Source organism: Heloderma suspectum, chromosome 1, assembly GCF_057233095.1.
Source record: "Heloderma suspectum isolate Gila_16-S chromosome 1, 16-S_ref, whole genome shotgun sequence".
Lineage (NCBI taxonomy): Eukaryota > Metazoa > Chordata > Lepidosauria > Squamata > Helodermatidae > Heloderma > Heloderma suspectum.
In genome coordinates this window covers 252,330,055-252,354,588 of record NC_139458.1, presented here as the reverse complement: position 1 = coordinate 252,354,588, position 24,534 = coordinate 252,330,055, and the positions used below count along the sequence as shown (strand labels likewise).

At 43.5% G+C, this 24,534-nt stretch overlaps 1 protein-coding gene across 12 annotated transcripts in view; it reads left to right on the top strand.

Annotated features, from left to right (window-relative positions):
* MACROD2 (mono-ADP ribosylhydrolase 2) overlaps positions 1-24,534 on the top strand; it is a 1,364,729-nt gene that overhangs the window by 1,144,537 nt on the left and 195,658 nt on the right. For all 12 annotated transcript variants that reach the window (XM_084824196.1, XM_084824178.1, XM_084824167.1 and 9 more), the window contains one exon: positions 22,983-23,064. In XM_084824196.1, the coding sequence (XP_084680322.1) occupies positions 22,983-23,064 (82 nt within the window). The remainder of the gene's footprint in view (positions 1-22,982; positions 23,065-24,534) is intronic.

The window sequence follows — 24,534 nt, the reverse complement described above, 5'->3', positions numbered from 1 at the left end:
TGCTACTGCTGAGCAAGGGTGGCTGCCCTCAAAAACGTTCTTCCACAGAATAATTTATATTGAACGACAAAACGTGTGTGTGACAGTTGTGTGATTTTAATGCCTTGTATATTCTGTTCTCATAATCTTGGTACCAGACACCTTATTTTTCCCTGATTCTCCATTACCAAGGCAGGAAAATGGTAATTAATAACTTCTTATATCGGCACGTCTCCAGATGTTCTTCATCAAATGCTACATGGAGGTCTGGAGAGGCTAGCTATGAAATATACACTGGAAGGGGATGCTGGGGTGATGTTAACATAATGGAAATGTCTTGATAAACAATCTTTCCATCACTGGCAATGTAGTTTTATGCCACTTGCTGAATGACTAGACAGTTTTGCTTGGGGGACCTTATTGCCAGCCTTTTGGTTGGGCTACAGTTCCATTTCTCCCAGCCAGCATGGCCAGTGGTCATGCTGGCAGGGGGCAATGGAAGTTGCAGTCTGACACATCTGGAGGGGACCGTTGGGGAAGGCTGGATTAGAGTCATACGATACCAGAGATCATATCCATGCTGGCATGCCTTGCTGGTTGAAGGTCAAGCGAGAAAAGGGTTTTGTGGCAGTTCTTCCCTGTCTATAGCAGCCAGGACCTCACTGGGGCACAGAAAGAGTGTAATGTGTGAAAACTACAGTTAAACTGAGAACCAAGAACAAGAAGTCAGAGATCAGAGCTAAATTAAAAAGCAGAAGGTCAGGAAATGTGAGAAGGCAAAGGGCAAAAGGGAAGAGAAGAATTGTGGATGGGGCTGGGGGGAGTCCAGGGCAAGCCAAGTCAGTAAGCAGCACAGTGAAATCTAAGTGTATAGGTGTTTAATCTGTGTACAAATGAATGTATGGAAGAGAAGTCAGGATTGAGCCTGCTGGCCTTGCCCTTGACCTCCACATGTTCAAAGCCCCATCTATGTATGTACCAGATGGTGGGCTCAGAGGACCCTGTAAGTAGAAGCTGGGGTGGAGTCAGTAGGACTGATCCCAATCTTGTTGTTGTTGTTCAGTCGTTAAGTCGTGTCCGACTCCTTGTGACTCCATGGACCATAGCACGCCAGGCCTTCCTGTCCTCCGCGCTCTCCCGGAGTGTGCTCAAGTTCATATTCATTGCATCGGTGATGCTATCTAGCCATCTCATCCTCTGCCGTCCCCTTCTCCTTTTGCCTTCAATCTTTCCCAGCATCAGGGTCTTTTCCAGGGAGTTTTCTCTTCGCATTAGGTGGCCAAAATATTTGAGCTTCAGCTTCAGTATCTGTCCTTCCAATGAGCAGTCAGGGTTGATTTCCTTTAGCATTGACTGATTTGACCTCCTTGCAGTCTAGGGGACTCGTAAGAGTCTTCTCCAGCACCACAGTTCGAAAGCATCAATTCTTCGGTGCTCAGCCTTCCTTATAGTCCAGCTCTCACAGCAATACATTACTACTGGGAAAACCATAGCTTTGATAATGCGGACCTTTGTCGGCAAGGTGATGTCTCTGCTTCTTACTATGCTGTCTAGGTGTGCCATAGCTTTCCTCCCTAGGAGCAAGCGTCTTTTAATTTCATGGCTACAGTCACCGTCTGCAGTGATCTTGGAGCCCAAGAAAATAAAATCTGTCACTGCTTCCATTTCTTCCCCTTCTATATGCCAGGAAGTGATGGGGATTGGAACTGGAACTTCTTTTCCAGACTTGTGGCCACTGTTGAGTGTTCCAAATTTGTTGGCATATTGAGTGCAGCACTTTAAAAGCATCATCTTTCAGGATTTTAAATAGCTCAGCTGGAATACTGTCATCTCCACTAGCTTTGTTGTTAGGAATGCTTCCTAAGGCCCACTTGACTTCACTCTCTAGGATGTCCAGCTCAAGTTCAGTGAGCGCACTATCATGGCTATCAGGGACATTCAGATCTTTCCTGTATAGTTCTTCTGTGTATTCTTGCCACCTCTTCTGAATCTCATCTGCTTCTGTTAGGTCCCTGCCTTCTTTGTCCTTTATCATGCCCGTCTTTGCACAAAACGTTCCATTGAGATCTCCGATTTTCTTGAAGAGATCTCTAGTCTTTCCCATTCTGTTGTTTTCCTCGATTTCTTTGCATTGTTCATTTAAGAAGGCCTTCTTGTCTCTCCTTGCTATTCTCTGGAAATCTGCATTCAGTTGGATATATCTTCCCCTTTCTCCCTTGCTTTTCGCTTCCTTTCTTTCCTCAGCTACTTGTAAAGCCTCATCAGACAGCCACTTTGCTTTCTTGCATTTCTTTTTCTTTGGGATGGATTGAGTTGCTGCCTCCCGAACAATGTTACGGACCTCTGTCCATAGTTCCTCTGGCACTCTGTCTATCAGGTCTAATCCCTTAAATCTATTCCTCACCTCCACTGTATATTCATAAGGGATATGATTTAGGTCATACCTGAATGGTTTAGTGGTTTTCCCTACGTTCTTCAATTTAAGTCGAAATTTTGCAAGAAGCAGCTCATAATCTGAGCCACAGTCAGCTCCAGGTCTTGTTTTTACTGACTGACTATATAGAGCTTCTCCATCTTTGGCTGCAAAGTACATAATCAATCTGATTTCGATATTGAGCATCTGGTGATGTCCATGTGTAGAGTCGCCTCTTGTGCTGTTGGAAAAGAGTGTTTGCTATGATCAGCGTGTTCTCTTGGCAAAACTCTATTAGCCTTTGTCCTGCTTCATTTTGTACACCAAGGCCATGCTTGCCTGTTATCCTGGTTATTTCTTGACTTCCTACTTTAGCATTCCAATCCCCTATAATGAAGAGGACATCTTTTTTTGGTGTTAGTTCTAGAGGGTGTTGTAGGTCTTCATAGAACCGATCAACTTCAGCTTCTTCGGCCTCAGTGGTTGGGGCATAGACTTGAATCACTGTGATGTTGAATGGTTTGCCTTGGATTCGTAATGAGATCATTCTATTGTTTTTGAGATTGTACCCCAGTACTGCTTTTCCCTTCCCACCCTTTTGTTGACTATGAGTGCTACTCCATTTCTGCTAAGGGATTCTTGCCCACAGTAGTAGATATGATGGTCACCTGAATTAAATTCACCCATGCTTGTCCATTTTAGTTCGCTGATTCCCAAGATGTCGATGTTCAATCTTGCCATCTCATGTTTGACCACCTCCAGCTTACCTTGATTCATTGATCTTACATTCCAGGTTCCTAAACAATATTGTTCTTTACAGCATTGGACTTTCTTTTCACCACCAGACACATCCACAGCTGAGTGTCCTTTTGGCTTTGGCCCAGCCGCTTCACTCTTTCTGGCGCTACTTGGAAATACGCTCTGCTCTTCCCCAGTAGTATATTGGACACCTTCCGACCTGAGGGTCTCATCTTCCGGCGTCATATCTTTTAGCCTTGTGATACGTTCCATGGGGTTTTCTTGGCAAGAATACTGGAGTGGGTTGCCATTTCCTTCTCCAATCCCAATCTTTCCCTTTCCCTATTAGTCTGTACAAAGAGTAACCATCTGCTTAGGGCGCTGGCAGTTGGTTTCTATAGTGTGATTTGTTGGGGTTCAAGCTAGCTTGGAACTCATTCCATGTGCCATTCCTCAACTCCAGATGCTTGGGAAGGAGGCTTTAATCCTCCTACTTTGGAGAAAAAGGAAGCTTCCATTGAATTGGAACAAGGAGTGTCTACCAAAGTGCAGTGCTTAATAAGTGATGTGTTATTGTTCCCACCTTAAGGTTCCTTTCTGTTCTCCCCTCTATAATGTTTCTGTCATGTTTAATTTATTTCAAGCATCATAACAACAAGTCATAATGTAAAAAGGCCTGCTGTACATGCTCATTCCCATGAACTGATCTTGCATCCTGGGCCTTGGAAATATAAAAAGGTCCTGGAGCTATGCCTTAGGTCAGTTAGGCCCTGTTAATAACAGCAGTTGCAATGTATTGCGTACCATCTGATGATATGTTTTTCTTGGCCAGAGCATCATTCTGTCCATTATGGATCTGAGGGAATGGAGGGAACATAGATGTGCTGCATGACATACATTTCTTCCCACAATTCTGAAATCACAAGCTTGCTAGTTTTCCTGCTCCCCAGACTAGAAAATGCTGTGCCATTTCCACCTCAGCTGTAGCAGCCATGGACTCAGTCCTTCCTTAGTCATCCCAATGAGCCCATGACCCATTTGGAAAACCGTACTCATTTGCCTTTTTAAAAATCTGCAGCCCCCACTCACCTACCGACCTCCTTCAGCCTGCCATACTCATGGTGAAATCCCATGCTCCCAGTGGGAGAAATACTGAAAGTTGAAGCAGCAGGGTATGAGGCCTATATGGAATAAACTCAAGGGTGTAGTCTATTAGGAGATGTATCCTAGAAGACAAGAACCACTGAGGTAGAGAGTAAGAACAATTCTAAACAACCCCTCAGTGTGCCTTTGAATAAAATAAGTGGCAGTTTAATTTGACTTAATGGTGCATGTGGCAGTCTATCCACTAGACATAAGCATGTATATAACTTGGGAAAGATGAACAGGGTCCAGCCTTTTGTGTGTGCGTTTACCCGTTATCGCCACAAACATGCAGCTAATAGATGCTCTGATAGAAATATATTTTAAACAATGTATTTGGATGCAGGGACATTGAAACCAATGTTGCGCTATTAGAATAAACACTAATAGTGCAATCCTATGCATGTCTACTCAGAAGTAAGTCCCACTGAGTTCAATGGGCCTTACTGGAGTAAATCAGTGGGACTTACTTCTGGATAGACATACATTGGATTGTGCTGTAAATCCACCACGTTCTCTTTGGATTAGGAATGCTTCTAAAATTATTAGCACTCAATTTTAATTAGCTCTTTAGTTATTATGCAGTATGCAGACAAGACTCATACAAAGCCTAAGGAATTATTATTCCAGGCTGATGCGTCTTCCAAATTCTGTTTAATACCGTTCACTTTTTATAGCTTTTGTTCCTTTGCATTTCAGCATCAGGATCACTTGAATGAAATGTTGAACCAGTTCCATATTTTAATGGAAATTTGTAGCAATTTTGAAACTATAGTATAACAGTGATTTTTGCAAGAAGGAACTTCCTGGAGAATTGCCATGAGGCTTCAGATTACATCTGTGTTTCTGCATGTCAAAGTTTAAAATAGATATTGGGGGGGGGAGAATGAAAATATAATATGCATTATAACACAGCATTTTTAAGGAGGTACATCATAAACATGTTTTATGCCTTCTAATGTGCTTTGATTTTGATCCTAGAAAACAAATAGAGCACTATGAATCTTGAAAGCTGACACTGTGGTTTTGTTGTTGTTGTTGTTGTTGTTGTTCTTCTTCTACTACTACTACTACTACTACATTAAAAGGGGGCAATCAAAGTTACAACTTTTTACTCAGTTTTTATAACAGGATTGTTTTAATTCATAGTAAAATTGTGGGGCAATATTAGTAGGTTTAACACTGGTTCATGCAGAAGGGCAAGTTTGGGGCCTGGACTACTTTGCATGTACTCCAATAGACATCTGAGCCCCATTGACTGTACAGTAAATACCCTATTCTGGGCATGTCCCTCAAATGCACTACAGATTGTTGCGTGTAGTTCTCAAACTGGCAAAAGCCATGTCCACCTGGGGTTCTCTTGGTTGACATAATTCCTGTTTCGCATTATGCTTGAAGCAATGAAAGCCAAAGGAAAGGTACCAAAAGGTGACCATCTAGACATGGTTGTTGGAAATGTTAAAGGAGTTGCACACCATTCCTACGAAGTGATGCACCAGGGCCAGCACATAAATGCTTTGAACGGGACATACCAACAGCTACACCAGGGCAGTGAAACAGATCATGCTATTATGCTGATATAGTGAGAGCTTAAAATCCTGACATATAAGCTCAGGATCAGGATGGTAGAATCACAGAAGGGATGCTCATGGGTTACCTAATCTGACTAACACCACTAGTAGAACTCCCTAGTCCTAAACCATAGTTGACACAGGTGTAGAGTTTTCAGAAGGTGGATGCTAAATCTATAGCAAGCAACTCTTTGCTACAGACTTACAATCCAAGTTTGTTAATATAATAGCCGCATTGATTCCTGAATGTATTGCAACATATTTAATCTTTGTTGTGCTGATTAATTGATGTCATAAGGCAGGATAAAAGAGCCAAAAGTTAGCTCATTCAATCAAAAAACTTGCTTAATTGTGTAGTGTGATGCCATCGTATTCAATGGAGATTTACAATGAGGGTGTAATGATAACTTAATGGAAGTTGATGACTGATCTCCTCTGAAAAATGAGCTTGTTGTAAAACTGCCTATCAGATAGTTTCCGAGTCCTATCCTTCACAAGCCCTTATTTAACACAGCAGTATTTGCATGCATACCCTCTCTTCACATTTGCCATTTGTCACTGAGATAGCAAATTACATTCATCAAAATCCATTCATTCTCCCAGTATCGCTGAATACAGGATTATCTTGGCTGTGTCAGCTGCCCTATGACTGGTAACAGTGAAAAATGGAGGTCGACATGCAACTTCAAGAGACAGTGGGTATCAAGCTGGAAAGATTAATGGAGCTGATGTCATCATGTTTGCATGGCATAAAAATGAATTTTGGAAACTGATGGATCTCTTGGTAACAATGAATGCATTTTAAGCTACTCCCCTGCTGCCTCTTTGCTGATGAGTTTTAGTGGCCATCAAAAGAAATATACTGAGATGTTTTATTAGATACAGAAAATTTTGCTTTGGTCCCCTGGGTTGCTGAACATCCTCTAATACTGACCTAGCAGGAGCAATGCTTCAACATCTGCTGAGTGTAAGTTCTTCATTGTCTTAGCCATATTTCTGGCTATGTTGTCTCTTGCAGTATCAGCAGCAAGCAATACTAATAAACATTTCCAACTCAAAGAACGATCCCAAGGATCTTCTACCCATGTATCTTATTACTATAAATGATAACAAAGATAGGGGTGTTTTTGTGTGGGAAGGAGGTGTGGTTTAGTTATTTACTTATTCCTGCCATTGGGGGCAGGGGGAGAAGATAATTTTTAACCCAAACTTTTTTGAGTAAAGAGCACTACAGTAATATAGTTGACAGCACAAATCTTGGCAACAGCGTACTGTGTTAACTGCAGTCTATTACCAATTGCTAGCTAATTTCAGAGTACTCACAAATATGTCTGTCACAAATAACTGAAAAGTTTTGTGAAGGGCTACCCAAATGCAATGATCCAAATGCCTGTGTGTTATTAGCCTTATATTTTAAAATAACTAAAATATGGTTGATAAATACCTACCCCACAACCCTAGAGCAAGCCATATGTTGTGTGGGATGGTTTGTAAAGCCACCCCCACTGCACACCTTTGCTGGGTTCAGATGACACGACAAACTGTGCCTGCGAGGGTAATTATGGTAATGACGCAGCATGTTACCAGCATGCGTGGGATGAGAACTACGTGCATGGGGTGAGCTACAATGGCTTATTTTCCTTCCCCAATCATGTGAACCTGGCCTCTTTGACCTGGTTCACACATGACACTATGCCATTTTGTGTTGTTATTGTCGGTGCTTGCAGGGTGGCTTAGTGTGATGTCCAAACCTAGAGGGTTTTTTCTCTCATGGGTTGTTTTTTGCAAACAAGCCACCCTGAGTACCCATGGCTTGAAGTAGGGTTGTTTAGGGTGGCTTGTGCTCAGGGTGGCATGTTGTTACGTCCGAACTTAGCAGGTTGATTTTATTATGGGTTGTTGGGAATGGCTAGAGAGAATGCCTGGCAAGAGCAGCAAAAAAAACCCCTGCCTCTCTTCCTCATCCCTTCTCAGTCCCCTCTGCCTCAGGATGGATTTTTATTTTTTTTTCACAGGAACCTTGAAGAAAGGACACCGGACAGTTCCCAAATGCCTTAGAAATTTTTTAAATTTCATTTTTTCTTTTTGGTCTGATGCAAGTGCACAGGAGTGAATGTCTGCTATTAGGAAATTTACATAATTTTCCCTTCTGTGTTACTGCTCTGCCTGAAATGTGCACAATTTCCCCCTCCGTTTTACTGCTGTGCCATGACATTTGTGCAATTTCCCCCTTAGTTTTACTGCTCTGCCTTGAAATTTGCACAATTTTTCCCTCCATGCTGCTCTGCCATGACATTTGTATATGTTTAGCGATCCTGCTAGGGATTTTGTAAAATATGTTCTGTCTGCATTTCATGGATTGTCAGGTACCTTTCATTCTGTTGTCCACTCATTGGTGGAATCGGGTTTTTTTTCTAATTTTCTGAATTTGTGCACTTGCGAAAATGTGCAGATCCCCCCCCCCAAAATGTGCATCCCCCGCAAAATGCACAAATCCCTCCCAAATGTGCATTTTCATGCTTTAGCCTATGGTGGAAATGTGCATTTTTGGCCGGTGTTTTTTTTAATGTTACGTATTTTTCTATGACTAAATTTGTGTAAAATTCTGGAAAGTTTTTTAAAAAGTTGGTTCACAAGTCTGTGGAATCCATGTGACTCAGGAAAAACTGGTCCACTGTCGGATCTGCAGGACCAAAAATAAAAATAATTTTTTAAAAATTGCAGATACATTTGGGACACTCTCTGGTCCTTTCTTTAAGATTTCTATGAAAAAAAGAATTAAAAATCCATGCCAAGGCAGAAGGCCCTGAGAAGGGATAAGGGAGAATGGCAGGGATTTTCGCTGTTCTTGCAAGACAGCTTTCCAGCCAGCCGGCACTTGTGCAAGGCCCTGAAAAATTTAATTAAAAAATTGTGAATGCATTCTTGCATTCATTAGGGCGCAGAAAATTATTTTCTTCTGGTGATCTGATGCAGGAGCAGGCAGGTGTTTTGCTCAGGAAGCGCTGGATTAAACTGAGAAGGACATTGGCAAGAAGATGTTGACAAGGACCTATGGCTATAGCTCAATAGCGGACAGGTGGTCCTACGCAGTTGTGCAAAATCCTGAATTTTTTTTTTTAAATAGCAAACACGTTCCTATGTTCATAAGGGCTCAGGAAATGAAATCCCTTTGGTTATCTGATGTGGGGGTGGGAGGGAGTTTGCCTTGTGAGCTGGCAAGCCCAGCGGACCAGTTGCAGAAAGGGTGCTGATGTAGGGAATGAAGAAATGAGGATTTCTGCCACAAAGGCCGCTGGGATATGTGTTGGCAGCAACCAGGAGAACTGAGAGGGACTGAGGGAGAAACAAGCCACTGCAAGCCATTGAGCAGGTGATCGTTGGGAGTAATGGACAAGCCACCCGCCCACAGTAGCTTATCCTCACTGTGGGTTAGTGTGATGTGCAAACTCACTGAGTAGAAGGCAGCTTCCTATGTTCCTATGTATGTTCCTATGTTCCTCTTGCTAGAGGTCCTCTGGGAGTTGGTCTTAAAGCAACAGTAACATATAGCTCTATGCAACGAACAGGTTTTAGAGCTTGAGAAACACGCTTCAACTTCTATTCACATTCCAATGATACAGGTTAGGGAGAGTTATACTCATGGTGTAACGTACAAAAAGGGACTATCTGCACAGTCCTACTCGGAAGTAAGTACCCCGGGTTCAGGGGGATTTAGTTCTAAGTTACTGTGCTTATGATTGCAGCCTATGGGAATGAGATGTGCAAGCTGTTTTTGTGGCTGGAGTTTGCACATCTCACACTACCTGTCTCAGCTCCTTTTTGAACATTACACTGAGATCATGCTGAAAAAATATTTTTGGGGTAGCCCACTCTGGGAAAGTTTCTTTGGAAGGGAGGGAAACACACTTGTGCTGCTCTGTGGTCTCTGCAAACATGGAATCTGCACAGAGCAGCACTTCAGAAAACATCTAGAGCTTAGAAGAGTTTGCAGCCTCTGCCCCTGAGTGAATAAACTCTGTGCCCCTGCATGACTCAGAGGTGGGGCAAGTCTCTCCTTGGTTTGTTTTTGACCACCACCTGAACAGCACACAATACGCTACATCAGCCTTCCCCAACCTGGTGTCCTCCAGATGTTTTGCACTACAACTTCCTGAATTGGACTTCAATTCTCATCAGCCCTGGCCAGCATGACCAATGAAGTATACTGGGAGTTGTAGTCAAAAATATCCGGAGGGCACCAGGTTGGGAAAGGCTGAGCTATACCCTTTCCCAAGTTGCTTTCCCAGCAGAGAAGATGGCAACTTGTGGGGGACCCTGAGGGCTTTTCTACATGAGGCTTTTGACCCACCACTTTATGGAGGCTTCAGTTTATGGATTCTTTGTGGGATGAAGATTGGCTCCTTTCTGTGTTTTTTTTTTCTGGGGAGTTTTCTTTCTCTGCCTTTCTGTATGTTCCATTACACAACCACTAGGTGGTGCTGGGTATAGTGGAATTGCACAGATACAGCAGGGTTGCATGCTGTCATTCACAGAAATACCAAACTTTTCTTGTTAGAAAAAAGCCCTGCTGTAATAGCTGCAAAGCACGGAAGAGGCCTTGGAGGATGATGACGTTGTGTAAAACACCTGCAAACTACAGTGAGTGAGGAATCACAAGCAAACAATAAATGCCTTTTGTAGAAACAGTCTGAGATATCACCATCTGACTTCACTGAACATGATATTTCTTGGGAGGAAAACAGTAATCTGTTCTTATTATGACCTGCAACAAAATGTTCTTAGTACTTACCCCTTAACCAGACTGGTCTTCTTAAGGGTGCCAGGGATGCCCTTAGGTTACAATAATATATGAGTCTCATGCAGGCCAATGTGTTCTTCTCTCCTCTTGGTTTCCATTTTTCTTCTCCAACTGACACTCAGCTCCTGGAGGCCACTGAGCATGTTCAGTCTTAATTGGGTTGGTTTTGGGGGGGGGGCACCTTTTGTGTGTTTAAGAAGTGTTTTATACTTCTGCATATTTCGGGGTTCTCTCAAGGATGCCGTTACCTCTCTCTTGTTTTTCAGTGGGCCCCTTTTTACTCCAAACCTGTCAGCAGAAACAGGCCTGAGCAGGAGCATATGCACAGTGAATCTTGGTTTTGGTTTTGTCCCATTGAACTGTAATCCTCAAATCACTAATCAGATTCAGAAGCAGTTCAGTTCAGCAAATATGGGCGCAATCCTATGGCCGCTAGTCAGCATCTAGACGGCCATAGGATTAGTCAGTTCCCAGGAACCGACCTCGGAACCCGGTTCTTGGAGAACTGACCAGCATCCTCTCCCATGCCACCTTGTAGGCAGCGTGGATTGGCCCCATGCTTGACGCTTGGAAGAGCAGCGCAGAGCAGGGAAAATGGGGCATTCCTGGGGGCGGGGCGGGGTAGGGAGGTCGGAAGTGCTGGTACAACACTTCCTGTGTCATCTGGCCTCCCTGTGCTCTGAGGTCTAGCAATGAAAGCAGGATAGCAGGAGTACAGAGGAGATGCCCTCCTCACCAATCCTCCCGCCCTGCAGTGGATAGGCGGTCACTCCCGGGTTCAGATAGGATTGCTTTCTAAGGCATCTAATAAGACTATGGATATGGAGAACTGCATTCCAGTTACTGCTCTGGATTAACAATGGAGCACTCCTAGAACAAGTCCCTGTTTGCATAGCTCTTTCAAATATGTTGTGCAGAAAATGCTCCAAGAGAAAAGATTTCATATACGTTCCTTTGCTTTCTAACTTTGGTTTGTTTGTTTGTTATTGACCCTGCACAGTACCCAGGATGGTGTTAATCTGCTCTCAGATATTTCATTTGATCTAGATAATGGCATCCTGCCCTCAGGATTACTTATCAGCCAGTGGGAGTTGTTCTCATGATGTATCACATTTATCTTGCTTCATTTCTGAGTACCTTGCCATTCAATATCCTGTTACGGCTATAGATTGTTGAGAAGCTGAAGGACTCCATTTAGATTTTGTGGGCCTCATTAATCTTTTAGGTCATAATAAACATCAGGTGATTGTTTTTTCCCTTTTTGCCTCAACGACTTAATTATATTTCACTGCAGGCTAAAAAAACAAAACAAAACCTCCAATATACTATAATATCAGAACTTTTAAATATAGCTTTCACTGTTGTTTAAGGAGAGAATTTCTTAGTAGGGGGATACTATCATCTCACTGGCTTAAGCATTCATCATTTTACATCTCATTTTGCTTCACATAATCTTTTCTTTTCTGATTGCTGAAGTAGCATGGTCATTTATCTTCAGGTTAAATGTTTGTTTCCCCACAAATAGCTTTCTCCTATCTGGATCTACTGGGAAGGGATATCCATAAAGGTGTATCATTAGAGCAGTGCAGGCTTACAATTTCGGCGTTGCAGGCTGTTTAGCACGGAAACATCAATCTGTAGTTAGTCTGGTGTTCTCACATCAGTTTCCCTGTATCACACTTGGGGTTGTATCCAATGTTAGTCTACCTTAAATCCCATTCTTAATTTAACTTAAATCCCAGTGAGTCTACTTTAAGTTGGACTAATATTGGATACAACCCCTAGTGGGATGGCTTCACCCCTAAACTGCATTGTACCAGCAGAGCACAATCCTATACTAGGAGTAATACATTATGCTGGTGGAGCTATAGTCATGCACGTGTGTAATGTTACTGCCAGTGTAATTCTTACATTAGTGGGACAATAGTGGATGAAGTTAAGGGTGTGGTAGGAGAGATGCAGAATCCTGTCCTTACTCAGGAGTCTGTCCCACCTCTGATGCATAACGTTCTGTCTGTAAAAGAAGTGGCATCGTTGTACAGCGCACCACGAGCACGCAGGTAGGGATGTATGGGCTGTGTAACGTGTCAGCTCACAGACAGATGTGAATATTGTTTTTCATCAAGTGGAAAATATGCAAATAATTACAGAAGAGGTTTCATATCAATTTACATAATTTACCTTAGTAAGTAACATTTAGCGTTATTATCCCCCATTCCATTCCACTTTTCCTCAGCGGAACCTTGCATATTTTCCTATGAATAAATATGCGTACATTTCAGGGAAGTAAAAAAAACATCCAAAAGTCCACGGTCTCCATGTGGCCTGAGGGGTCACTCCACAATGGATTCTGCAGGTCAGATTCTTAGAAATCCAACTTCATTTTAGTCCGTCTCAAATTTCTCCAGCATCTCAACAACCAGGTTTGCTCAAAAAGGGTGATGGGGCATTTGGCAAGACCAAACATACATCAGCCATTGATAGCATGACTTACTTTGGCCTACACATGTTTGAATTTATGCAGAATAAGAAGGACATTTTAAACTAAGTATAACATTCCAATCCAGAATGCTTGGGACAAAAGAAGCTCACTGGGTTCAGTACGGTTCACTACGTGGGGTTACCCTTGAAGACGGTTCGGAAGCTGCAGCTGGTACAGAACGCGGCAGCTCACCTGATTAAAGGCAGCCGCTGGCAAGATCACATCACTCCAGTGCTGAAGGAGTTGCACTGGTTACCAGTTGTTTTCCGGGCCAAATTCAAGGTGTTGGTTTTGACCTTTAAAACCCTATATGGTTCCGGCCCAGCCTATCTTAAGGAGCGCCTCCAGCAACACCAGATAGGCCGCTTAACAAGAGCAGCCTCGGATGGCCTTCTCTCTGTCCCATCATCCAGGACAGCTAGACTGGTGGGGATGAGGGAGAGGGCCTTTTCTGTGGTGGCCCCCACTCTGTGGAACTCCCTCCCTAGGGAACTCCGCCATGCCCCCTCCTTAATGAGCTTCCGCCATGCATTAAAAATGTGGTTGTTCAGGCAGGCATTTGGGGTGGGTTAGGGTATTTTAGAAAACGTTTTTATTGTAGCATTTTATTGTTTTAAACTGTTTTATTATATGCTGTATATCGCCCAGAGTGGCTGGGTGACCAGCCAGATGGGCGATTAATAAATTTAATAATAATAATAATAATAATAATAATAGTATAGATAGAACTGAATTCACCTATGAATGTCATTATGTGATTTCTCTTCTGATGCCTCAATTATGACATATCGGTCAGGAAGAATTTCCTCCCTTGAATATTACCTTAAATATTTGCCCCACTGTAATAATAATAATAATAATAATAATAATAATAATAATGTGTAGCAATACATTCTGAATGTGTGCTTCAGTAGCATGTTTGTTTCTTAAATTTCTACTTGCTTTCCATGAAAAATGCCTAAGGGCGCAATTCTATGCATATTTAGACAGACAGAAGTCCTACAACTCCTAGCATTCCCCAACCAGCATAGACAGACTTTTGTCTGTCTAAACATGCATAGGATTGGGCCCTAAGGAAGCTAACAATAGAATGCAATCAAATGCATATAAAAAACAAACAAAACCGAATCAGTATAGCATAACATATGTTAAAGGTTGGATTAGATAACTTCTATTTATTTATTTATTTATTTATTTATTTATCGCCCATCTGGCTGGTCACCCAGCCACTCTGGGCGATGTACAATAATAGAAACAGTTTAAAACAATAAAATTCTATATTAAAAACATCATATTTCTAAAAATACCCTAACCCACCCCAAATGCCTGCCTGACCAATCACGTTTTCAATGCGTGGCGGAAGCTCATTAAAGAGGGGGCATGGCGGAGTTCCCTGGGGAGGGAGTTCCACAGAATGGGGGCCACCACAGAGAAGGCCCCCTCCCTCGTCCTCACCAGTCTAGCTAGCCTGGCTGATGGGACAGAGAGAAGGCCATCCAAGGCTGATCTTGTTAAGCGGCCTGTCTGGTGTTGCTGGAGGTGCTCCTTAAGATAGGCTGGGCCGGAACCATATAGGGTTTTAAAGGTCAAAACCATCACCTTGAATTTGGCCCGGAAAACAACTGGTAACCAGTGCAACTCCTTCAGCACTGGAGTGATGTGAACCTCTTGTAACCTCTTGCTCTCATATCAGTCTTTGATTTCTCACAGACTGCTATATGGCTAAAACTGCCACTTTAAAAGGTAACCACATGAGTACAGAATGTTATAGTTGAAGAGGCTGTAGATTCAGTCTTCGTTAATAGAGCAGCTGCTAAAGCCAGGCCCTAAATCACTCAGCTTTGGATGAAAAGATCTGAGTTAAAAGGTTCAGATCTTAGTCAATGTCAAATGTCTTTTTTTTTCATTTTCGAATCTGATGCAGGGGGAAAGTCCATTTTAATTAAATTGCTCCTTTTACAAAGTCGTGCTTTCCTGTTGTGCAGTCTACTGTCCAATAATTGACAATAATTGAGGGGTAGAGTCTCCAGTGAATAGGAAATGTTGTTGCAATGTGTCATTAAAATATTTGAAGTTTTAAGATGCTTAATAATTTAGCTTGTCACATGCTAAACTTAACAGGATGCCTAGATTTAGGAAAACATCAGAACTGACCCGGGGCCTATTAAAGGCAATTGACAGACTCCCTTTGGCATCAGTGGGCGTTGAATCAAAATGGTTGTAAATGTGATAAATATGAAGGATACAGCAAGTTTCTGGGTTTAGCAATTATTTAGTGACAAGTATAGTTACTAATAAGGTTTTTGGGGTTTTTTTAAGCTTCCATACATTATATCTGAACTCCTTTCCATATTAGGTTGTTTCAGAGGAGGAGCACATGTTCTGGAACTTGTTGGAAGTGATGTGGGATCAGGGCGTTTTCTGCCACATTACCTAGGGGAAGGGCCATGGCTCATTGGTAGCGCCCCTGTTTTGCATGCAGAAGGCCCCCATTTCAATCCCTGGAATCTTCAGGTAGGGCTGGATATATTCCTGCCTGGAGAGCCACTTCCAGTCAACAATTCCAGGCTAGGTGGACCCATAGTCTGATTCAGTATGTTCCTATGTGTAGGGACTCATTCAAATGTCTCTTACTGAGAGGAAGAAATATTCGGTAGGATTAGTGCGACTGTTGGACCGCAAATGCTGAAGGATCCTGCATTACGTTTGCTCAGTGATATTGAAAAGGAGGCACGATATGCAGTACTCAAGGACTTGCACTGGAGCAAGAGTCCTGGCCCTGTGCTGGAGAGCAGGGGCCATCATGTTTAAAGATCAATGGAAGGATTTGGGGTGGTACATTTTGGTGATGGAGAAAGTGGTGCAGCAGAACAAGGTTGGTAGACAACACATGTCAGGGCTGGGCCATAGAGAGAGTCAGGAGCAGGGAACTGGGAGTCAGGATGGAAGAGACATCAGAGCTGGAAGCTGAAGCAGGAGGCAGCAGTGGAGAAGAGGCCATGAGTTGGGACTAAAGAGCAAGACTGGGAATACAAGACATGCCAGAGCTCAGGTAGATGTTTTTGTTCAAGAGGCAAGGTTCAGCTGAACAGGAAGGCCTTTATATGTGTTCCTGCCCAGAAGGATCGAATCACCAGCCTGGGTGGACAGAGTCTGTCCAGGTCTGGAAGGTTTTTTGCCTAGAAACTACCATCTGTAGTTGAGTGATTCATCCCACCAGGCAACGGCATGGAGTTTCTGACACTTTGCCGAGAGGGTGCAGTTGTGTGTTTCACCACATGGTCAGTGGTCAGCAGTTCCTGACAGCAAGCTGGCCTGGCTGACTTGGTTTTGGTCTTTGCCCATTTTGGAAGTTTACAGAAACTCCACATTTGATATGTCCTAGTACTAACAAATGCACACCTATTCATATATATTAAACAGTGGTGGCACCACACTCCCCCTGTTTGCCTCATTATTGGGCTTGGCAAACTGAGCTATCCCTCCAACTGGGAAATAGTCTGGTTGATTTCAAGCCCGATTACAAGTCAATTCAGTTACTGTTGTAGCCACACTGACATCCTTGGGAGCGGAACAGGATCCAATCCCCTTTCCCACCCACCCATAAGCCTCTAATCCCTCCACCTCCTTCCCACCTGCTTACCTGCCTGCTGCTCAGTTGGCAGTGGTAGGAAGGAAAGAAAGATGTCAGTAACTAGGGATGTCGGAGAAATCTGCAACGGAGCCAAAAGAGTTCGGATTTTCGTGAATTTGACCTGCAGATTCCACAGTGGACTGGCTTTCCCCCTGTCGGGCAGATTCTGCAGACTTGCAGACCATTTTTCTAACATGCCTAAATTTTGCACAAATTTTGTTGTAGGAGAATATGCAAAATTTAAAAAACGGCCAAAATGCGTATTTCCCCCATAGGTAAAAGCATGAAGGTGTGCATTTGGGGGCATTTGCACAAATGGGAATTTGTGCAAATTCAGGCACAAAAGAAAATCTGATTGTGTGGATGGGAGGACAACGGAACAAAAGGCACCTGGCAATCCACAAAACACAGACAGAATTGATTTTACGCAATACGTAGATCCCTGTCAGTCACCCTGGGAAAAGTATTCTTCCCAGGGCTACTGATGCTGGGGCATTGGTTTAGTAGTGCTCCAGGCATCAGAAGGGAGGGCGAGAGTCCTCCCTCCCTTCCCACTGTTGCTGCCAGAGCAGCAACCAGCTAAATGGATGAGAGGATGAGGGTCTAGAGGCTCATGGCTTTATGAGTGGGAGGGGATCCTTTCACACCCTCCCCCCTCGTGCACTTGCCTTTCACCTGGGCCCACTTTTGGTATCTGAACCCAGCTCTGACAGTGTGGAGATATTTCAAAGCCCAGGAGAGGGTGTTCTACTGTATGCGTGGTTGGGGGCAGACCTGGTTTAACCCAAGGGCCTGGCATGGACCCATGCAGTTTGAGCCTAAGAATGCCTATGTTGTCACACCCCATCCATTGCCATTCAAATGGAAAATGTATAGATACATAACACAAAGATGTCATCAGAATGTTTGTTCTCTGGGGAAAACTGTCTCTGGAAAGAATGCCCTGACTTTCCAGAATACTTGGTCCTTCCCAGTGTGAATTAGCCCCCCTCTTTCACCACTCCTGCTAGCACTCTCTAAATCAGCCTCCCCCAACCTGGGACCCTCTAGAAGTTTTGGACTACAAGTTCCAGCATTCCTGACCATTGTCCATGCTGGCTGGAGCTGATAGGAGTTGAAGTGCAAAGCATCTGGAGGGCACCAGGTTAGGAAAAGTTGCTCTAAATCCTCCCTCCTGTTGAGAAAGAGGACGAAAATATAGATGCTTGCTAACGAAATGTAGAAAATGTGCTCCCTCACATACCCTATTTTTCCACTAATTGTCTGAAGAGGATGTCATAATTTCAGATGCTAGGCATACCAGAACACATGTTTTTTCAAGGTCATTGTGTGTATTCCAGGGAATACTGGTTTTAAAGATCTAACATAGGGATTGGTCTGTCTCAAAATATATTCATCCCACCCTGCTAAGGCAGAGTCCTGAAAACTGCCGATGCTAGGGGAGAGCTTGGTTACAAAAAAACCAGAAGAGCAGTGCTCCAATCTTAAATAGACTCCATGAATTACCACAGGCCCCAAAGAAGAGAAAGATCAATATGATCCTCAGCCTGGAGCTGTGAAGCTGCCTCGTAAGTGAAAGCTAATGCAATTGAACTTTCTTCTTCCTTTGCTGCCGTGCTCTTCACTTATGACCTCTTTCATCTGCCTATTCATAGCTGTGAAGCAAGCAAAATTTAATCAAGCCTGCAGGGTGGTGTCAGGGGGATGGGGAGGGGGAGTAGAAGACGTGATGCCGACACCAGGCTCCAAAAACAGAGCTGTCGATCAAGGATGAGTCATAATACCTTCATGGTTTTGCCCCTTTGAGCTTCTTCCTCAGATGACTGGTTTTGTTCCACTTGACTGTGGAAGAACCAGAGATGCTGGTAGGACTCTGGCTGGCTAGTTGATGAGCCTGATCAGATTAATGTCTCCATATTCTTGCTCTTCTCTCTGTAAAGAGGGGAGCATGAAATGTCTAATCAACTTGGCATTTCACAACCTCAAGAGAGGGAAGATTGGCTCCATGGAGTAAGAAGTGGATGACAAAAGCCAGTCCCAGGGGTCCTGTACAGCTATTATAAGTTAACATCCAAGTGATTCTCTCTCCACCCCCATTGACTTACAATGGAAGTGATGAAGTGAACGAGTACTTTCCACAGGCTAAATTCAACTTATTTTATCTAGGTTTCTTGGATAAAACATTCCCTGACTAGCAAGATGCTGGAATATAGTTTAATTTCAATTTACTATCTGCCAACACATGCCATTCAATCAGATAAACACAGGATCTGAGCTGTCATCACAGTGTTTTATGCATGTTTAAAAATAGGATGCTTTCTTCACACATTTTGAAGGAATTGACTCATATATAGATTATATATGCTGGGGCCACTTAAAAAGTTTTGTGGGGTTAGAAAACTCTTTAGGTTTTAGAAAGTTTCCTTCTCATTAGACTGAAGAAATGTGAAGCTGGAAAAAGCTGCCGTTGAGTCACAGAATGTGTGCATACAACATGGGCATGTCTACATAAACGCACAGTATAAAGTGTGAATGTATGTGGCCCTTCTGCATATTTGTTTTTGAAATATTGGAGCTCCACTGAATTCAGCAATACAATTCCCATTAAGGAAATAGTTCACTGCATGATGAAGACATTAACAACATGTAGAAAACGAAACATGAGTAACAGAAGAAAGCACCTAAAAGAAACGAAGTAGGGCTGTGTTTGCACAGGAGGGAGAGAGGGAAGGGAGGATAAATATGGCAGTTGCAACATCAGTATGGAGAGCAACAGCACAGAGATATGACAAGAGTAGAGGGTGAGAGCAAGTGGAGACTATGGGAGACAGGATAAGGAGCCCAGGAGATTGGGAGGAGAGGAAAGGTAGAAGAAGCTGAAGCAAAAGGGAAGGAGGAAAGAGTGAAGAGGAGAGGAGAGGAGAGGAGAGGAGAGGAGAGGAGAGGAGAGGAGAGGAGAGGAGAGGAGAGGATGGATGGAATCCTCCTTCCACCACAAATCCTACTTAGCCAGGAGAAAACAGCCTGTTTCATCCCCACATAGAGTGGAAGCCCACATAGCTTGAATCTGGTGACACACTGGTCCACTCCCAGCTCACCTCGCCCACAATCTCAGTTACCCAGAGCATGAACATTATGAGCATGGGCTCCCAGTTGGGCTCCAAACTCAGGCTCTCATTGACAGCCCTTGTACTGGATCTAAACAGTCTGGCACACACCACTGTTGCTTCCTGGCTACAGTGTAGTGGCATCATAAAAGAAAGCAGGCTTGGTAGGCATGAAGGTGGGCCAGCTTCAGCTGACAGCTGAAATGTGTGTGTGTGTAAAGGAGAGGGAGAGAGACAGTGTATGGGACTGTGTGTGTGTCCTGTCAGTGCCCCTTGTGTTGGCAGACACTGCACTGCCATTGTCATGAACATAATGCATAGACAAACCAGCTGTTGGCCAGAAAGACCACGGAGATGATGGAGGATAGTGACGTTTCATATAGTGAGTTGAACTTACCAGCAAATTTTTGACTACAGCAGCCTTCCCAAACCGGGTGCCCTCCAGATGCTTTGGACTGCAACTCCCAGCATTCCTAACCGTTAGCCATGCTAGCTGAGGCTGATTGGGGTTGAAGACCAAAACAGCTGGAGGGCACTGGGTTGGGGAAACCTGGGCCACAGGTTTCTATTCGTGATAGCTATTAACTGTATTTCTACAGTTTCTGTATTTCTAGTGCTTTCATGTTGCCAAGGATCAGAAGCTTGGTTAATAGTAGAATGATCCACAGGATGGTTAAGCAGTATGTCACCCACCCACTTCCTCTCCAGGATGTCTTAGAAGACAGCAGCTCTGAAGTGTGGCCAGTCTTCTTGAGGTGTTGAATTGCTAGTCTGCCTCACCAATGTCAGCACTTACAATGTTGCAGTGATGCAGAGTTGAATTTGAAACACTAACTATGGGGTTCTTCTTTGTAGTCTTCTTCTCCCTCTTCCTCTTCATCTTTTTGACGAATCCTTTGAATGTACTCTTTTGACACAAAATGGTTTGCCAAGAAATCTCATTACAAACTAGTAGTTGTCTACTGTCAGTGCCTTTCATGTGGCTGGCTTTTCTTCTGTATGAACTGTTTTATTTACTGTTTTTGCTGCCTGCCATCTGGCTGACATGTGCTGCTCATTTTGTTTTTGTTTAAGCATCTCTAGATTAAGGGTAGGTAGGCTTATATAAATCATGAAGGGGAAAAAGAAGCTTTTCAAAAGACTTTCAAAAATAGTAAACATTCCTGCAGAAACACTTTTTTCCCATGAAAATGGAATGGAAGTTTCCTTGCTTTAATCCATTCACTCTACTGTATACCTGGCAGATGTCTGTCTTATGACTCATCCGTGAAATGTTAGATTGTGGTAATCAGCTGGATTGAAACCTGGTCGCATTTACAACATGCTCAAAGCTGGGTTGCATAAGCAGCTGGCTGCTAACAAAGAACACAACACAAAACTAGTTTTACGAATGCAGGTCCTATGTTTATTTATCTGTTTCTTTAACGCCATCAGTGTACACAGCACTTAGAGAAACATGAGCAAAAAAATAGGTGCCTGCTTCACAGAGCTTACAGTCTATTTTCAACAGAGATGGGATCAAAAGGGAAAGGGGAGTAAATTCAGATAATAAGGGAATAATATGTGCATGTACCTAATTTTAGGAAGGGATGAGTCCAAGGGGTTGAACCAAAGAGTTCATGAAAGAGATGGGTTTTAAGGAAGGATTTAATCATCATAATCATAATTTGTACAGCACTTTCAAGTGTTCCAAGCACTGCATATGTGTTATTATTATTATTCCCCATATTGTAGATAGGGCAAGTGAAGCTGAGGGAGAGTGGCTTGCCTAAGGCCACCTAATGAATTCTGGGCAAAGATGAGATGCAAATTGGGGATATCCAGAGCTCTGTCACTTAGCCTACAACAAGCACCATCTGGGAGTTCTGAACTGGATTCACAAGTTTATCTGTCATGCCAAAGTTCATATTCCTTCCTTGACATTGTTACCCTCTGAGACTGGGCTGTAGAACCTCTTTTATCCCAAAAGCCAAATTCCATTTTGGAGAAGCATTCCAGTGGTGGGCAGGGCTGCTGGCAAAAGGGGTGGTGCCAAAACCATCAGATAGGGATGTCAAGGAAATCTGCTGCGGATTCAAATGAGGCCGGAGGAATCCGCAGCAGATCGGAACCACTTACCTCTACTCCAGGAGGACTGGAGGCGGAACAGCACTCAGCTGCTTCTTGCCAGCCAGAGCTGTTTGCCTCCTCCCTGTCCCTGCTGATTGCCATGTCTTTTTTTAAAAAAAAAGGCAATTGGGAGGATGTGCCCATAGACTTATGCGCAAATAGAGTCATGAATCTTGCATATAAGCCTATGGACGCATAGACTTCGATGCAAGATTCATGACTCTATTTGTGTGTAAGTCTATGGCACATCCTCCCGATCACCTTGTGCGTGTTTTTGTTTTTTTTAAGACATGGCAGTTGGCAGGGACAGGGAAGAGGCGAACAGCTCTGGCTGGCAGGAGGGAAGGTAAGTGGCCCCAAAGCCAGTTCCCCCTGCCCCAGAATCCGAGCGGAGCAGAACTGCTCTGGAGGATTCCGGAGGGGGGAAGGAATGGATCGCCTCCCCCCCCCATGGATTTCCCACCAGCACAGACGGTGGGGAATCCGTACATCCCTACCACCAGAATCTTTTACCTTAAAGCTCTCACTGCCAGTAACTAAGCCTCAGGAGAAGCATTTCAACCTTTTAGAATGGGGAAAAGACTGGAAAAAAACAGGGGAACCACCCAACGATCCATGGTTAGGGGAAAGGGGGCCATCTGGGGAACCCCGGAGGGCCGGATTGGGATCCCAGACCTGAGATTCTGCACCATGCTCTAAGAGATGTACGGGCATATGTTCCAGGTGGTCATTTCCAATCACACGCATAGAGTTATAAAACCACTGATAAAGAGCCCCCTAACTTCTTTTCTCTTACTGGAATGTATGGCCTTGCTTCTATGTCTGTATCCATGACAGTAGATAACATACGTGCGTGTGTGCGTGCGCTGGGGACATACACCTGTGGACTGATATATTGTGGGCATATGCAAATAACCCACCCTAAATTACAACTCAGTAAATGTTTTTTGTCTAAAGGCCAAAAAACGCCTGGCTTAGTGAAATCATTACTTCTTTTTCCTACAGATGGATCGTGTCATTCTGTGTGTATTTTTGGAGGTTGATTACAAAATTTACAAGAAGAAAATGAATGAATTCTTCCCCACAGGTATGTTGATTGATTTGTCTGTTTGAAAAAGAAATGCATTCTGCTTCAGGTATTGTCCACACACTGCTACAGAAATGTATATATGTATATTATAAATGTGTGTTATTTATCTCTTTATTATAGGACATCTGCGTAACTTTTCTTTTACAAACTCAGTGGTATACAAAACGTATAAAACTCACATGAACATCATAGAGTCAGATTAGGGTGACCTCATTTTTATGAGTATGTTAGAACAAACATTTGCGAAGAACTTTCTTTTTACATGGGTGTTCCTTTTCCCTCTTCGAAAAATGGTTACATGCAGTCACACAAATAAGACTGTACCTATTTTTATGATTGCTTATGGGAAATCATCTCCAAGAACTACAGGTGGAATCAAACAACCCTTTTTATTTTGCCAAAAGGCAGTAGTGGGCATATTTACTCCTTGCTGTGCTCCACTGCCAAGTCCAAATGTCACTTCTCCTTCCTGTTCCCTCTCCTGTGTTGGACACATGCTAGGGGAAGAAGCAGGACATTTACATAGAACAGCCTAATTGACCCTGGGAGACCCAGTTGTGTGGAGGAATAAACATCTGGCCTGCTGCATCTCTAGGTACACCTGCTGCTTTTTGGCAGTGACTTATGTGAACATTTACTAAGCTGATGGCTGACAGATGCTTGTTGCACAAGCTATTTGCATATCAATTTTGAAATACGGGTATCTCCTACAAACTTTTCCGTCTCCTTTTTAGAATCCCCCCCCCCAATCCTTTAAATCCCTCTTTGACACCATGGGTAGACTGTGGATATCAGAGGGATTACACATAATTCACCTTGAGGCTGAGAGTCAAGTGACGATCTCTTATGGTCCTCCTTTTCCCATGCATCCCCCTGCCCCCATCTCTCTCATTACATCTAGGAAAATTATGACACATAGGTTTGGAGCCCTGCTGTATTCCTCATGAAATCATAAGACTGAAACTGCAAAGAAATGAGTCACCACAAGGCAGTTCTCCTTAAACCACGTTGGAGATGTCACATTCTATTATTCATAGCAGTCTCCTCTCCCTCTCTCTATCTCTTTCTTACCATGTAATTAAATTCTTGGGTCTGTTTCTTTTCACCATGCCTCCACTGAAAAGTCATCTAGCAATTGAAATGGTGGACTAGTAGGGTGTCTATGTGTCTTCTTTTAGAGAAGACAGTCCTGTATTTGAAGAGCTGCCAGACAATCGTCCACTATTGGAAGGTGTCCTCCTTTTGAAGGGCTGGCCGGTCCACTTCCAGTTTAAAGGCAATGAACCATAAGAACTGTGGCCCATCAACACTTAGCACCTGGGCAGTAGGAATGCTGGTGAACTCCACCGCAAACTCCAATGAAGCTGGATTCCCAAGAATCCAACCTCGGGAATCCGCAGCGGACCAGCACTCCCTTACCTATCGCGCCTTTTTGACAGCCGGGGAGCTGTCCTGTGACTATGGCAG